We start from the raw sequence: 17,383 nt of genomic DNA, 5'->3' as shown, positions 1-17,383 counted from the left end.
CTGCCTCACTCTGCTGCTGCTACTGCCTCACTCTGCTGCTGCTGCTGCTGCTGCTGCCTCACTCTGCTGCTGCTGCTGCCTCACTCTGCTGCTGCTACTGCCTCACTCTGCTGCTGCTGCTGCTGCTGCTGCCTCACTCTGCTGCTGCTGCTGCCTCACTCTGCTGCTGCTACTGCCTCACTCTGCTGCTGCTGCTGCTGCTGCTGCCTCACTCTGCTGCTGCTGCTGCCTCACTCTGCTGCTGCTACTGCCTCACTCTGCTGCTGCTGCTGCTGCTGCTGCCTCACTCTGCTGCTGCTGCTGCCTCACTCTGCTGCTGCTACTGCCTCACTCTGCTGCTGCTGCTGCTGCTGCTGCCTCACTCTGCTGCTGCTGCTGCCTCACTCTGCTGCTGCTACTGCCTCACTCTGCTGCTGCTGCTGCTGCTGCTGCCTCACTCTGCTGCTGCTGCTGCCTCACTCTGCTGCTGCTACTGCCTCACTCTGCTGCTGCTGCTGCCTCACTCTGCTGCTGCTGCTGCCTCACTCTGCTGCTGCTACTGCCTCACTCTGCTGCTTCTTTATTTGTACTTGAAAGTCATTCGTGCAATTAAACAAATATATTGACTCTGATTTTAGACTGCGCTATGCCCAGGCGCAGGTTTTTGTGCCCTGTTTTTTTTTTATCAATGAATAAACTTAAGCAATGTGGTATGGTTACAATGTAGCATTTCGCACTCGCAATGTTGCTGGTTTCTAAAGGGCCAAGAAAGCGTTTTCATAACAAATATCACCAACTGGGCTGCGTTAGTGAACTATGGCCGGTTAGCTCAGTTGGTTAGAGCGCCGTGCTAATAACGCGGATGTCGTGGGTTCGATCCCCATACTGGCCAGTAGATGTTTTTCAATCAATGTTATTTCAAATTTACTGTAATAGTGATTTACTCTTTCTGAAAGTCAAGGTTACTTGATATGTTTACTCGTTACTTAAATGTACTCTGCATGCAAGGCGCGCACGAGCGGAAATTGTGAGATTTGGGCTCTTGGAATCTGATATCACGAATTGTTAGCTATTCATTTTTAAATTAATTTCAGAAATTGACATACGTTATAAGTTATTGTCTAAAGAGCCCTTTCTCGTCTTTATACGAGTATACTCGCTGTCATTATACGAGTATACTCGCTGTCATTATACGAGTATACTCGCTGTCATTATACGAGTATACTCGCTGTCATTTTTGCGGAAGCATTCTATTATATTCCATCTTTGTCATATAAAATAATTAACAAATAAAATCAGGTAGATACTGATCAACTGCATGGTAGAGAACATCCTAGCCCGGTCAAGTGTCATGTACCTTGAAGATAAAACACAATAATAAAAAATTGCACAATTTTTCACCTTAAATTTCTATACTTTTTCAATAGAATTTTCACTTGCCGAATTTAAATGAACGTAAGCGTTGGTAAGACACGATATTTTTGTCCCTGCATCAGTAGCCCAACTGTCGTTTTTCAACTGAATTTTGCGGTTACAAACGTCAAACTTGAGACGCATACAATTTGGAGTCAATCGTTTTCATGTATCTTGCACCCAAGTGTATTAAAATATGGAAAATTTTGCAATTCACTAGTATTCGTTCTTTATTATTGCTTCTGCTGATTTGTCCTAGTTTGTCATTGCTGCTCTCTACTGCTTTTCCAATGCACATTTGTTGAGTGTGGATTGAAGTAGCGAACTAACCAGTGGTGTTTCCAGCGGCCGGTTAGCTCAGTTGGTTAGAGCGCCGTGCTAATAACGCGGATGTCGTGGGTTCGATCCCCATACTGGCCAAAAACTTTTCCAGTATTTTCTGGAAGATGATGATAAAATTGTAAATAATTTATCCTAATTTCAATCCTAATCTTATAACGCTCTCAAACTGCTGTGTTAAGCTACTGCACGAGTTTATACTTTAATATTTGTACAATCTCGAACTGATGATGCGATACACTTGCGTTACCAATACTGTTTCGACGTCATTATGATAAAGTGACAGACATCACTTAACCGACTTACGAATTCCAACTCCTTATGTCCTCAGTATTTGGTCAAGGAAAATATTATTTTTAATAATATATGCCACTGTGAATCAAGGCTCAACATAGGTTGAGGGCGCCTTGAAATAACGATAGGGTGCCTGAACTGCCCTGAGGTGCGATCGTGGCGGATGGCGGTCACCGATCACAATTTTCCATGGATGGCAATTAACGATCGAATGATCGATACGGATCCCCGTAGAAGACAGTTTACGATCGATGTAGTGAATGATCGATACGATTCTCCGTAGATGGCAATTTACGATCAATGCAGCGAATGATCGATACGGTTCTCCGTAGATGGCAATTTAAGATCAATGCAGCGAATGATCGATACGGATCTCCGTAGATGGCAATTTACGGTCAATGCAGCGAATGATCGATACGGTTCTCCGTATAGGACAGTTTACGATCAATATGGCGAATGATCAACACGGACTACGACGTTCTACAATCATAGCGGAAGATGGATACCGGAGGAGACGGATAAGGCAGCGATCTAATATACATTGTGTCGATACATCAATTGATTTTTAAGGAGCTTGCAATTACTCAGGAAGACCGATAGAAATGGTCTCGTGTGAAAGTTTACAAGATTCCGATCCTTCGTCCTAAATAGCCTTACTGCAAACACACCTGAAATTCAGTCCTTAAAAACAATTTTATAATTATCGTGATTTTATTTATTTATTTTCATGAGCCACTGCTCTCAGTGCTCGTTTATCAATCTTTTTTCTGCAAAACTGAATGCCGTCTACTAGTTTGGCATCCTATATTGTTTTTTTTAATCACTTGAAAAAATGAAATTTGCCGAATATATAATCACTTGAACTTGATCATCTCATTTGTGAGTTGCTCGCTGCCCCGGTATGTTAGAATTTTGTTATTATGTTAGAAAGATAGCTATTCAAGAGGCTTTGCGTATTAACTCCGCGGCTATCATTTTAAATTATTTTCCTTATTTATTTGTAGATAAAGCATCATGGAATCCCTGGTCCAAAAACTTGATCCACACATTTTGCGATATCGATATTTGGTGATGATGCGAGCTATAGCGTTGCTGGGCTTGAATACTTTGGATGTTGGACGTCAGCTGCATGGCGCTATATATGCTTGATAGTGGCAAATGTGTTACTGCTCACGAACAGCTCGTTGGCCGAAAAGTTGATCACACTTCAACAGAGAAAAAACCTCGTCATGTGTCATCAATCGGCAGAAGTGGATTCTTCTTTTGTAAAAGCGAATGGTTCTCGGCTTAGGTTTAACTTACCAAACGCGTCTTTGATTATATACAGTGGCTTTTCAGTTGAAGAATATGGGGAATTTACATTTGGCAGTCGGGAGAAAATTCTAAGGAATATATTACGCGTGGAGAATGTGGCCGGTTAGCTCAGTTGGTTAGAGCGCCGTGCTAATAACGCGGATGTCGTGGGTTCGATCCCCATACTGGCCAAACATTTTAGGAACATGTGTTTCGGAACGTTATTCTCTTCCCATATGCTGAATCCTGATTTATCCCTTACCTACGTGGATAAGCAAAACTTGCGAAAAGTTAATTGTCAAACTCATAACGCACGCTATAAGAATTGAGAATTTATAGTTATTTACTTGGTGAAAATAGCCTCCGAACATGGTGTAAAAAAATTAAAACGTTGGCCAGTTTGGGTGGAGATCGAACCCGTGGCATCCGCGTTATTAGGACGACGCTCCAACAAACTGATTTAATTAACCGAACTTTTTGCCAATGTGAGGCCTGGAGGCATGGTAATGGCGGCGCGAAAAGTGATAAGATTTTTTTTTATTATTTCCCTTCCTATGAGGCGTGTTTTTAGGCAGTGTCGGTTTTAAATTATGCTGCTGCAGCGCTGCAGCCGCCTACAATTTTTGGGATGTCACCGATGCCATTAACGGAACCACCCGATCTAGTCTACATCTGTTAATGTGATTTTAAAATGCTTCCAAATATTGATAATCCCGCTGACTGCGAATTGTGTGCGTTTCTCTGTGCTTTGGTCTTCAAATCAGTTGAATTTGTCACCAAATCAGTGAAGCGTCTGGTGAAAATATTGAGTGATGGAATGGTGCGGAAATGGGTTATGGCCTTCAGTGATGGAATGGGCGCTGAAACTTTCCTAACGAGTAACGATCGAAGTGTATTTGTAACTCCAAATAATTACGAGTTTTTTTCAGCCACGTCAGCCAATCACCGACCACTTATATCAATCTACCTATAGTTCAGTTATCCTAGACGAGGCATCGGCCTCTATACGTACGTGTACTAGAGCGAGTTTTTACAGTATGGCTGCTGAACATCTAAGTCGGGCAAAATATTTCATAATCGCTACTTGTTTCCAATGCCAAGACCATGAGATTATTTCCGACTTTTTATAACCACGAATGAGGATCGCGAATGGCTTCCCATCTTCATGTTGGAAAATAAAAACAGCTCAGCATTTTTCATGATTCTTGAGTGGCCGCTTCTATATAGCCTGCAAACTCGTCAAGGAAGTTACTTGAACTCTGCAATTATTATTAATAATTATTTTTCTTTTTAGTAGTTATTTCTCACTTATGCTGGTTCGAGTAGCTTAATTGTATACACGTTTTTTTCATTTTTCCTCCAAGTCATGCCCTGAATTAATTATATCCCTAGCTTGAATGAATTATATCCCTTGCTATAAATGTAATAAGTACATGTGCTACAACCATTTCTTTATCTTCACTGATTATTAACTGGAATATGGACAAGTATTTATGTTAAGAAATTACTGTAAACCCGTTTTTTCTCCCCAGCTTTGTCGTACAGAGCGCCGCTGCCAGGCCGCGTGTCCACCCAAAGTCTGAACGATGCCATCGCTGGTGCTGCCTCTACGCTCTCGCAGGTCAGGATTCAACCGCATTAAACTTTGCATGGAACTTAGTGCCCTTTTTAGCGCATTTTCTCATCTATGGAAAAAAATGCACTATTGTGCTCTTCATGTCCGTCCGTGACTTCACGTCATGTCCGTCCGTGACTTCACGTCATGTCCGTCCGTGACTTCACGTCATGTCCGTCCGTGACTTAACGTTACGGACGGACGAGAAAATGCGCTCTCTGTCACTCACTGCCGTGTGCCTGATCTAATTTTTTGTTGGTAGGAGTTGGTCTTTTTTTCGTTGGTAGGATTAGGAGTTCGTATAGGAGTTAATTAAAATGTGGAAAGTTTGGTATTGGAATTAGTCAACCTTATAGCCACACGGGAGGTGTTATTGCCAAAAGTAGCATAGGTTAAAGCGGGAACCTATATAGTGAACATTATTTTGGTAGTGTGAATAATATTTTGGCTTATTGCAGGCAATATATTTTTCCTTATTATATGACTGATTTTATCATCACCATTTCATTGCGTAATTTAAACCCGAAACCAATGTTATAATTTAATATTAGGCTTTAAACTATAGCGAACAACTTCAAATTACGTACTCCGTCTCTGACCAAGTAGTCTCGCTAAACGAGTTCGAGCACGCGTTTCCCAGTACAAAAGTATACGGAGTATACTTTCCCGTATACGGGAACGAGTATACACTCGCTTCCGTTTACAAAAATCGGGAGGAATAAAGACATGGTCTTTAGAACAGTATAGCTTCGTCTTATCAGACGAATACCCTGCCCAACATAATCTTGAAAGAAACAAACAAAACTCTAAAGCTCTTGTTATGGAAAAGTATGAATTGTGTGTTTAACAAAGATTTTAAGCTTCGATAATATGGATACAATCAAATATAGGCGAGTAATTAATCAAACAACAACATACCTCAAACATATAAGCGCAAATAAATAGTTGAGTAGTCCCGTCCGCGAGCCAGAAACTTCTTTAACGGTCCCCCCCCCCAACATCCTTAAGATCCCCAGGTAACACATACCCAGAATTCGTTTATATAGGAACACACACACAAGGTCATGCTGAAAGCACCACCTTTGACTGCCAACAAACGCCGTCCACCAGCGACACCGAGAAATCAGCTAATTAAGCTTCCTTGAGCTTCTACCACAGTAACAGTTATTCTAAAGAAATTAAAATGCAACAGGTTGAAATAAGTATATGTAAGTAATGTCGTTATGAATTAAAAGAGCAAATAGTGGTATTTCAATGTAAAAATTTTATTTCAAAATGTAAAATCAACCTTAAAATATTTGTGCGACCAGCTGTAATTTTACGGGGAGCGTCTGGGGTAAAATTTATCTCGGCTATTTACAGACGGATCACTCTGAAACAAGGTATACATATGTAAAATAGAAATCTAAGACTTTTTTGTTCATGTGAATTTTTCGAAGAAAACAATAAATAAAACGTGAAATTCTTAGAAAACGGCCGAAAAAGGGGGTACCGTAGAAATCTATCTCCTCCTATGATTTTCAAGGTACAACATCGAGACACATATCATTCGATGCGTCAAGACCATATCTAAAAAAGTCACGTAACGGTTTTTTGAATTTCTCATTTTTGTGGGTGTGGGAGCATTTTTTCCGATATTTTTCGAAATTTTTTTATTTTACCCTCGCACTCCCCCACTTTTTGCAAAATAAAATCCGAACTATAATGAAATTGGAAAAAACAAGTGACGTTTGTAGATCTTTCCTTTCCAAATCGAATGGTATATATCTCATTGCTGTAGCTTCAAAACTGTAGGAGGAGATAGGTTTGCCGTGACAATATGGGTGAATGTTTAGCACAGCCCGACAAAGTCCCGCGCACATTGCAATAGGCACTCAATGTAGCAAGAATACGAAACTAAACGTTACTGGAGCTCGAGTCCACTCAAGGATGGTGGGAGCGACTGCATGCACACCTCCTCGTGCGAAGCCAGGCGGATTACTGAGCTGTTCCTCAAACAGGCACTGTGTTTAAAGTGCTATGAACCGAATTAACTCCTATCTAATTAGTTAAAGAACTCCCCCACCCTCCCCATTTCATGATCTGTCCTGAACGCATAAATCAACGTACAGAGATGGTAATGGTACCGTTGGATAGGGCAGAATGTCAGCTTTAAGATAAGACTAAACGGGTAACTAAGCTGCACCTCAAGCAGACACTATTTAATGTGCTGGGAACCGAATTACCTCCTATCTAATTTGGAAAAGAACTCCCCCACCCTCCCCCCTTTCATGATCTGTCCTGAACGCCTAAATCAACGTAAAGAGATGATTTTCGTACCGTTGGATAGAGCAGAATGTCAGCTTTAAGATGAGACTAAAAAGCAGAAAAGCCCAAATTCAAAAATTTTGGCCAGATGCTCCCCTTAAAAGGCAGTAAGAGGCCTTATATATAGAGACATAACTACAGCAAAAGGTATGGCTGACTCGGGTGCAAATCAACAAATTAATACTTGAAGAAGGGAAGAAAGGTATATGTATTCAATTAATCTCTGCAAAACAGAAATCAATGGCAAAAGTAAGTGGTCTTACCACAGTAGAAGGCAATGCCCAATATCGATTCGGAGTCTGCCTCGAAAAAGTAAGAGCGAATATACAATAATTTGTAAAAATAAAGAAAACCACTAGACATCACTCAAACAAAAATTAGAGAAATTAGTGAAGGGAAGTCTGCAGATACAGACTGCCGTAGCTCGTCCAAGATAGCTTGGTACGTTCACCTTAAGTCCCAATGATAATAAACTTGTTTACACATTCATACCAATCGACAGGTATGAAGAATATGAACTAAACAATTTTCAACACAAGAAATTGAGAAATTTCTAGTAGTAAACGAGAAGTATTTCAAAAATAATTTGTTAATACTTCTTTATCCGTAAGAGTTGACAAGATTTATTACTCATGTAGCCACGTGCGAACAAATGAGGTGCCCTGGGTTAAAAATTAATTGATTTTCGAGCAAAATTTTTTTCTTATTCGTCCTGATAAATGCCGGAGCAACATACAAGCGTCTAGCAATTGTTTCAGCACAATTTCTCTCTTTTTTTATTATAATATTTTAGCAGCCATTTACTGCATATTAATTTCACACAAAGAATTAATAAAAAGGTTGCATTTAGCTTCAACTGATCCACTAACACAAACTTTTCAGACAAAATTTTTTACCGTTGACTAACTTTGGAATCAGTTTGTTGTGTTGTAACTCCCGTGTGGTCTAGTGGCTAGGATACGCGGCTCTCACCCGCGAGGCCCGGGTTCGATTCCCGGCACGGGAAGGCTTTTGAAAATACGTATTCACTAAGACAGATGAAGATCACGTAGCAGTAATGCTAATGACATTCAATTGAATCGATTCATCCCAGTAAAACAAAACTTAACTGATTAAAATAAATGATCATCTTAACTTGAAAACTGCCAAGCAGTATGAAAATTTCGGTCGGTGCATAAATTCTTCCACAATATTAAAAGCTGCATCATCATCAGTAATATGAAAGTTCTTAATCAATATAAGTCATGACAATAAGATGAACAAAAATTGTGATGCGATACCTAATAGGACTTCATAGCTTGTTGGCGGTAATTAAAAAAGTCGACCATTCGGAAAAGTCGGCGTTTGTTAGAGATTACGGTATAGTTCGTGCTATAATAAAGCGGTATAGGCCGGCATGATAGCTCGAACCCAGTTGTCACTGAAAGAACTAAAACACCGAAAGTTTAATTGCAACCTGCTATTATATTCTCATGAATATCGGACTAGTAGCGACTTATGGCGCTTTCTGGCACGCGAAACTATCGTAAAGAACGGAATCGACTCGGTATCAATCCATTACATGCCCGAATTGCTTGATAGAAAAAGTTCGAGAGGATCTCGAACTTGCCCAGCACCGATTCTTTGTCGTGGAAATTGACATTGATTTGCAAATTTGCAAAAAAACTAGTTGAAACTTCTCTACCCCATGTGGTTATGAAAATAGCATATCCCGTGTGGTCTAGTGGCTAGGATACGCGGCTCTCACCCGCGAGGCCCGGGTTCGATTCCCGGCACGGGAAAATTTTTACATTTAGGTTCAATTATAGAATAGAAGTGTCGGCACTGAATAAATAGGCCCATGGCCTGTTGCCGATTCTTGAATTTTTCGTGACTTGATTCACAAGGGATCCGGCCTTTGGAACCCAATCTTTCCATAACTGACGATTGATTGAGATAGCTGCTGGACTTATTGCAAGGCCCGTAAGACTAGGCATTTCAAGACTGAACATATGCTCCTGCATAGCTTCGTCTAGTCTGTTCTGGAAGGCGTTCATACTCGAAGCGTCAATGATGCCATCAGGGAGGCTATTCCACATGCCGGTGACTCGAAGCGAAAAGAAATGTTGTCTCGTGGATGAATTGCAACACAGTTTTCTTTGGTTTATTGTCCATGGCCTCTGGTGTTGGTTCTTGTTTAAAATTCTAGGAATCCTTCTGGGACCGAATGAGGACATAGAGAAACTCGAGCTAACACAACTATCGGTGTTATGTGAGATAAAATGATAGAATCACTTGAGCGTAGCAAATTCATCAGTCTGTCTATAAAATATTTCTTCCCGTGCCGGGAATCGAACCCGGGCCTCGCGGGTGAGAGCCGCGTATCCTAGCCACTAGACCACACGGGAATTGACTAAATTAACAAGTCTACAGTGGAATATTCCGTAAAATGAAAATCTACAGTAATTGAACTTCTGCCCGTCGCAGGGATATTTTCGAATTAAAGTAGACATATAAGTAACAAATAATAATGGCAACTTTATGATATAAGTGGATTATACGAGGTATTGGAATCGCTAATTGTTGAATCTTGAATTGCTGTGCAGGATCTACCCGACCTTAGTTCACAATTCCGGTGTTCACAACGAGTTATACTCTTCTGCTTTGATCTGACTCCAAAAGATCTTAAGGGGATCGGCTACCCTAAAATTTGAAAATTTTCTTATCTGTTTCTTATCTCATCTTAAAGGTTGTTTTCTTGCGCATCGAACGGTATAAGTATCGTCCCTGTACGTCGAAAAATGACTTTGTGACAGCTCCTCAAAGGGAGGCGGGTTTTAGGTCCCTTAACAAAACTCTACGAGGATAAATGACGCGCTGATCACTCCACAAAGGAAGGCCTGGCATTAAGCAGCCAATCATGGCACTAAAGTGGGCATAGTCTTGTTTGAAAGAGCACTTTCTTACGCATCGATTGGTGGTACACCTTAATTACGGTGCGTGACTACTAAAACTGCGAGCTGAAGCCAAACCTCTCAGTGCCCATCATGACAGCGACGTGAAAGGTGTGCAGCCAGTTGCTCCATACGTTCCTGACTTGGTTTAAGGCTTACGGTATCTTGGCTGCGTTGCGACTCTTTTATGTCTATTTAAGTGCCGCGCGGGCAGTCTTTTGGCCGTACTGAAAACCTCATACTGCTCTTACGGCAAATCTATCTCCTCCTACAGTTTTCAAGCTACAGCAATGAGACATATACCATTCGATTCGTAAAAACCAGGCCTATCGACTCTAACATCACTTTTTTGAATTTCGGTCTGGTTCGTTTTTTATATGGGGGAGAAGGGGGGGGGAGGGGTGAAAAATGAGAAAAAAATGGGAAAAATGGAAAAAACGCAATAAAAAAAGATGGAAAATGAAAAAAGTGATGTTAGAGTCAATAGATATGGTCTTTACGAATCGATTGATACGTATCTCGATGTTGTAGGATGATATTTGTGGGAGGAGATAGATTTTCTAAAGTACCCCTTTTTAGCCGTTTTCTATGAATTTCACGTTTTCTATCATTTTTTTCGAAAAATTCATAGGAGCAAAATGTTTTTCTTTTTACATTTTACGTATGTAAGTGAAGTTTCATGACAATTGGATAATAACTGTAGAAGTTTTCCGTAGGGGTAGCCGATCCCCTTAATATAATAATTAGTCACTTGTCAGTGATACAAAACTGATATAAACTAATTATTTACTCAAATCTTTAAGCCTCCCAAAAGTTGACCATCGAGTTTATTAATGTCACTTGCAACATTAAAATTTTGCCTTGTGAAAATCGATTTCGACTGGAAATAAGAGCTACGGGCGGTAAACTAGCTACGAAAACGCGCTGCACTCGAAAATATAGAACTCATAAATAAATATTGGGCTACCATATATCAAATATAAATCAGACACTACAAACTCTAAAACTACAACGAAATCAAATCTCACACTAATATTCCGCCTATATAGAAATCCTGATATGAAGATCTATTTTCTTGAGATGTTTTAAGTAAATTCCGCCAGGGGGTTTGCTAACGACCATCTTAGGCCAAAACGTAGAGATTTATGATCCTCGTCAGGATTGTTCACGAGCTTACAACAAAGGCACTGAAAAGTGCAACAGAGCTACTTTCGTTAAAAATAACATGCTGTCAATTAATATATATTGTTTTTCACCGTTTAAATAATTTCCAACTATTTATGGTACCTATTGCAAAAGGTATTAGAGACGTAATAAAGTTAGCTACATAAACCAGGATTGATAAAAAAATATATGCTTGATAAAAGGAATGATTGAAATGAGAATGAGATCTGACGACATTTTATTCGCTTGCATTTCAACAGTTCTCCTTAATTTGACTTGGGGATGAGAAAAATACCGAGAAAATATCGTGGTAATTTTTCACCGATAATATTGTACCACTGCTAATGAATCTCTGATGACACTGCTGACCAATCGCTGATAACACTGTTGACCAATCTCTGATAACACCGTTGAGCAATTTTTGCTAAGTGTTAACCAGTCTGATGACTGTTGAGCAATCTCTGATAAGTGTTAACCAATCTCTGATAACACTGTTGACCAATCTCTGATAACACTGTTGACCAATCTCTGATAACACTGTTGACCAATCTCTTATAACATTGTTGAGCAATTTCTGATAAATGTTAACCAATCTGATAACAATGTTGAGCAATCTCTGATAAGTGTTAACCAATCTGATAACAATGTTGAGCAATCTCTGATAAGTGTTAACCAATCTCTGATAACTGTTGAGCAATTTCTGATAAGTGTTAACCAATTTGTGATAACACTATTGACCAATTTCTGATAACACTGTTGACCAATCTCTGATAACACTGTTAACCAGTCTCTGATAACACTGTTGACCAACCGCTGATAACACAGTTGACCAATTCTGATAAAACTGTTGACCAATCTCTGATAACAACTCTGTTGACCAATCTCTGGTGACTGATAACTTTGTTTATGTAGATACTCATGTAGGCTGTCCACTCGTGTCGCGAAAATATAAACGGAGCAAATTTGGCTGAAACTTATCTCCCGTGTGGTCTAGTGGCTAGGATACGCGGCTCTCACCCGCGAGGCCCGGGTTCGATTCCCGGCACGGGAAGAAATATTTTATAAACAGAGTGACTGATGAATTTACTAAGCTCAAGTGATTCTGTCGTTTTATCTATCATAAAACGCCTAGTTGAATTTGCTCAACTTTCTATGTCCTCATAAATGATACCCCAGGCTGGTTCAATGACGCATAATCATAATGTCAACGATAGACATTATTCGCCTTTAATCAGAATAGTGTTACAAACAGCAGTTACATGTTACATCTTTAGTTATAGTGTGTACCGTAAGTGCATTCGTACAGTCGCGTCTAGCGTGACCGCCTCGGTAACTTTAGGGTCCGACCTTACTGCGGTAGCGGTGACATACGACGTCAGTTGTGAGTGGCGGTGAGTCAGGGAGTCAGTCGTGTCCCGCGAGCGTTACTGTGAGGTTCTGCTCGAACTCGTTTCGCTCCACTGCTTCGCTAATGACCTCGAGCCTCTGGGCTAGATATTTAGGCTTCGTTTAAGAGCTTTATTAAGCAGTTTACGTTCATGAATGTCTGTTAAGCTGGTTATGGTACTCCAAACGAGCTTCTCTCAATTTTTTCTGAAATAACATCGACGTTTTATCCGCGTGAATTGAAGTTTTAGTGAATAGCAACCAAGAGCAATATAATGCCAGCGATTGAAATGTGATGGAAATTATATTCAGAATGGTCTTTCAACAAGATAGTTATCAGCAAATTAATCGGCTTTCGTGACTTCAAGGAGAGGTCTACACCTAAGAGATGTGGCTTTCCTTATATCTCATGTGTCGCGAATAGATTTTCAGACTAATTAATGAAAGCAGACTTATTAAGAGATACAACTTAAATTTAATCGGCGACCCCATCGAGGTAATATAGACCCTAAATGTAAAACCTATTCCCGTGCCGGGAATCGAACCCGGGCCTCGCGGGTGAGAGCCGCGTATCCTAGCCACTAGACCACACGGGAGTTGTATTTAGTTAAAAGTCTATAGTGAATATTCGGTAACTTAACACTCTAGAGCAAAACAAAGGTACAGTTCGCTCGCATTCCAACAGTTCCTCTCAACTTGAGTTCTGCATTAGAAAAATACCAAGATAATATCGTACTAATTTATCACCTATAATGTATCACTTCTAAGGAAACTGATAACAATGTTGACCAATCTCTGATGACATCACTGTTGAACGCTCTCTGATAACAACACTGTTGCCCAATCTCTGATAAAACTGTTGACCAATCTCTGATAACACTGTTGACCAATCTCTGATAACACTGTTGACCAATCTCTGATAACACTGTTGACCAATCTCTGATAACACTGTTACCAATCTCTGATAACAACACTGTTGACCAAGCTCTGATAACATTGTTGACCAATCTCTGATAACACTGTTGGCCAAGATCTGATAACACTGTTACCAATCTCTGATAACAACACTGTTGACCAATCTCTGATAACACTTGACCAATCTCTGATAACATTGTTGAACAATCTCTGATAACACTGTTGACCAAGATCTGATAACACTGTTACCAACCAATCTCTGATAACAACTCTGTTGACCAATCTCTGGAAACAACACTGGACCAATCTCTGGTGACTGATAACTTTGTTTATGTAGATACTCATGTAGGCTGTCCACTCGTGTCGCGAAAATATGAACGGAGCAAATTTGACTGAAACTTATCTCCCGTGTGGTCTAGTGGCTAGGATACGCGGCTCTCACCCGCGAGGCCCGGGTTCGATTCCCGGCACGGGAAAACGTTTTATTTCTGACGTTAACTCTCTCTGCAGTCATTATTTAATTGAAATGCTTGCTCATATTTCAAATCACTATTCAAGTGAGAATTACAAAAATTTTACTATCTTGGCGGCACCATCGTGAATGACAAATTCTCAAACTGCATATTATTGTAACATTGAAACGCAGCGAATAAGCTTCTCGGAGTTTAGTCGTGGGCTCCTGTGGCAGTGCTTGTCTCTGGCTTAGTTATCAGCGGTTGTAGCTAGTCACTGCAAGGTGAATTAAGGTACTCTTGTACATTAATTTTATTTTAAAATTTCGTTTGAATGTTTGTCGTGTGCAAAATATTTCTCGAGGCAAGAAAAGGAAGACTAACCAGGAAATGCTAAAGTATCTAAGTGGTCAATTAAAGCAATGGAAGGCTCGTAAATTATAAAGAATGCCTGCATGCTTAGTATTCACTTATGTTGCCAGGACGAGTGTCAGCTGCCAGACAAATGGCTGACGATGGTGCAGGAAATGCTGACACAAGCTAGCAGCGAAGCTTCAAATCCCAGTCCAGTTCGTCGTAAGTTCTACCGTTTTTTCTTCGTATATAAATATTTCATTGAAATTGTGAAATCTCTTAATGGGCAGTTTTTATAATAAATGATTTATTTTTTATCGTATCGTGTTTATTGTTAATCGTAAAAAGTCGCAAGTTTTTCTATCAGAACTGATATCGCTCTCTTCTTTTCGCACTTGAAAACGAATTATTTCTTATTTGAATTCTAATTAACACCGATAATGAATTGGGTCCATGTATTTACGCTCTTTAACTATCTCTCATATAAAGAATATTTCATCATTTTGAAGTTTAACACGTAGAGCTTTCAATTATTATTAAATCTCATCAGCTCGCAACATTTTTTCATTTTTTTGCTTCCAATTTATCAGTCCAACTACAGAGCCTCCCTTCCTGAGTCTGACCACACAAGAATTAAATGCAAGGCAATCCAATCTAACACTAAAAAAACCGAATGGCTTAAGAATTTGTCCCTCTAACATAAATGTCATTGCAGAATCTCTCCAATATTGAGCTTTAGTGAACATCGGTCGTCAAATAGAGTACCGGAAAAAAGTTTCATGATGTGAAAAGATTAAATTTAAAAAAATATATATTTAGATTATTTTAAATTTAAAAGATTTCATTATTTAATTAATTAATGTAAAGATTAATTAATGATTAAATTAAATTTGCACAGGTCCCAAGGCTGCTCGTCGTCGTCTCGGCAAGGCTTGCCCTGCTCCGGGCGTCGGAACTCACTCCCGGTTTCTGGACCGCTTGGAACCTCTTCCCAGCGCAGCGCCAAGAAGCGATAATGCGAACCGCTTCCAATCAGCACTTCCGTCTTCTGAAATCCGTCCTAGTCTCAAAGATCGTCTGGACCGCCGTTCAGTGAGCAGTGAACGGTTGGACCACCGTTCAGTGAGCAGTGAACGGTTGTACCACCGTTCAGTGAGCAGTGAACGGTTGGACCACCGTTCAGTGAGCAGGGAACGGTTGGACCGCCGGATTTACGAGCGGGTGGACCGCCGTATTAATGAGCGGTGCTACCGCCGCTCAGTGAGCAGTGATCGGTTGGATCGCCGTGCATCAGTTAACGAGCGGTTGGGCCACCGTTTTTCAAGCCAAGATCCGTTAGTACGCGATCAGTCGGTCAATGTGTGGTGCAGAGACGGTTCCCATCAGCAGGCAAGTCATTCGTTTGCGTACGCGGGTAAGCCAACGGACCCTTGCTTGGATGGACCCAGCCAGCCCAGGCTCAAGTCGACGATTGCGTACGAGAACAGCGCATCTTCGGCTGCTCAGCAACGACCTCCTGCAGTCAACAATATGCGTGATTTGAACACTTGCCTGAAAAACCGTCAAGTCAGACCTGACGGCCGTAATGAATTTCCAATCAATAATCGCAATCTGTCACTGATGAATCAAGGCGAGGCATTCATCCGTAATATTCCGCCATTGATGAACCAACCACAGATAGTTCGTAATGAGCCTCTTATCAACCACATGCCTGGCTACCAAGCGACGAATTATCGTGGCGCTGTCCCCAGCTACTCTCAAGGAAGTGCTTTACTTTCTCACGTCTCCCCAATGAACCCCAACAGCGCCTCATCCCAGGGGTTCCGATTCCCCGGCAACGCGCCTCTGTTTAGTCCCGGGATTCGTGCCGGCCCTGCCGCGGCCAACGCCCAGTTCTCCAGCGGTCGCGGTTCCGTGTCAGGGCAAGCGGGCTATTCGCTCAGCTTGGGTGAACTTCTTCGGTTCAGCGAAAATAACGGAAATCCGGGAAATTTTAGGCGTTTCTAGTCTTCTATTCCTCGCGGAACGTGAGAGGTCAACGGGATTTTCACGTTTTTGCCCGATGCTTCGTTTGCGGATCGACAACACGGACTTTCCTTTTAGTTGTTTTTCAAATTTGATTTAGAAAGAGAGACTCGATACATTTCGTTTCGTTCAAGAGAGACTCAACGAGAAGTATCTACCTTCAGTTATTGTAGAACTGATATATGACATGAAGGGATTGGTAAGAAGTAAGAATTGGGCAATCACTGCTTGTAAAGCCAAGCGCTTTGTTTCTCGATTGTTGGAAATCGATTTAATGGTGAAATTTCATATTTACTATATTTTGTTTGTATTGAGGAAACTTAATTAGTTGATTGTCATTAGCGCTTGTGCAAGCTCACATACGCTTCACGATTCATTTATATTTGTACCGAGCGCTCGCTTGTAAGTAATTTGTACTGCAGCACTGATTCCAAAATTTCTCACTCGACGTTCTGGTTTCTTCAGCGAAAAGCTTTTGTTCTGCGTCCATTTCATTATTTCTCTACTATACAACGTGTGATGAAAATAATTCATCATTGTGAGCGTCTAGTGCCTTCCATCATCTATTGCCTGTTAAGCTCGTCATTAAGTTCGATTTAGGTTTATTTCGATGTCTTGAAAAAAGTTTTGCATTCTTGAAAGTTTTTTGCATTCTTCATTATCCTAAATTTAAGGCAATACGCTGTAACGATGACTGTTTTGACGTAAAAGTTTCTAAGTCACGAGAGAGTTGGATCGTCGGATCACAAAGCAAGCGCAGTTGTGGAGAGGAAGTCCATTTGTTCCATTTTTTACTTTTACACTTACGTTAAATTTGATACGTAGAGCGGATGTAGTAAACTCATAGTTTCAGAGGTTTCATCTTTAGATATTAAATTTTGTTGGTATCATCAGCACAAACATTTTTGGTCCCT

General features: G+C 40.6%; 1 protein-coding gene and 9 non-coding genes across 10 annotated transcripts; 8 read left to right on the top strand and 2 right to left on the bottom strand.

Annotated features, from left to right (window-relative positions):
- The first annotated feature begins 797 nt into the window (after positions 1-797).
- Positions 798-871, top strand: Trnai-aau. Its single transcript has one exon. It is a non-coding gene; the product is annotated as a tRNA-Ile (tRNA).
- An 867-nt stretch (positions 872-1,738) lies between these two features.
- Positions 1,739-1,812, top strand: Trnai-aau. Its single transcript has one exon. It is a non-coding gene; the product is annotated as a tRNA-Ile (tRNA).
- A 1,624-nt stretch (positions 1,813-3,436) lies between these two features.
- Positions 3,437-3,510, top strand: Trnai-aau. The gene has a single exon. It is a non-coding gene; the product is annotated as a tRNA-Ile (tRNA).
- A 1,340-nt stretch (positions 3,511-4,850) lies between these two features.
- On the top strand, positions 4,851-17,113 carry LOC108677352 (the record flags this gene model as incomplete). Its single annotated transcript, XM_018165570.2, is given in 3 exon segments — positions 4,851-4,939; positions 14,573-14,666; positions 15,343-17,113. Coding segments are annotated over 3 exon segments (1,292 nt in total), but the record flags the coding sequence as incomplete, so codon positions are not given.
- On the top strand, positions 8,175-8,246 carry Trnae-cuc. Its single transcript has one exon. It is a non-coding gene; the product is annotated as a tRNA-Glu (tRNA).
- Positions 8,950-9,021, top strand: Trnae-cuc. Its single transcript has one exon. It is a non-coding gene; the product is annotated as a tRNA-Glu (tRNA).
- On the bottom strand, positions 9,556-9,627 carry Trnae-cuc. Its single transcript has one exon. It is a non-coding gene; the product is annotated as a tRNA-Glu (tRNA).
- Positions 12,317-12,388, top strand: Trnae-cuc. Its single transcript has one exon. It is a non-coding gene; the product is annotated as a tRNA-Glu (tRNA).
- Positions 13,248-13,319, bottom strand: Trnae-cuc. The gene has a single exon. It is a non-coding gene; the product is annotated as a tRNA-Glu (tRNA).
- Positions 14,043-14,114, top strand: Trnae-cuc. Its single transcript has one exon. It is a non-coding gene; the product is annotated as a tRNA-Glu (tRNA).
- Positions 17,114-17,383: the final 270 nt, after the last annotated feature.

Source organism: Hyalella azteca, unplaced genomic scaffold (assembly GCF_000764305.2).
Source record: "Hyalella azteca isolate HAZT.00-mixed unplaced genomic scaffold, Hazt_2.0.2 contig11426, whole genome shotgun sequence".
Taxonomy (NCBI): domain Eukaryota; kingdom Metazoa; phylum Arthropoda; class Malacostraca; order Amphipoda; family Hyalellidae; genus Hyalella; species Hyalella azteca.
Note: the sequence above shows the minus strand (reverse complement) of the source record. Positions and strands in the feature narration are given on the sequence as shown.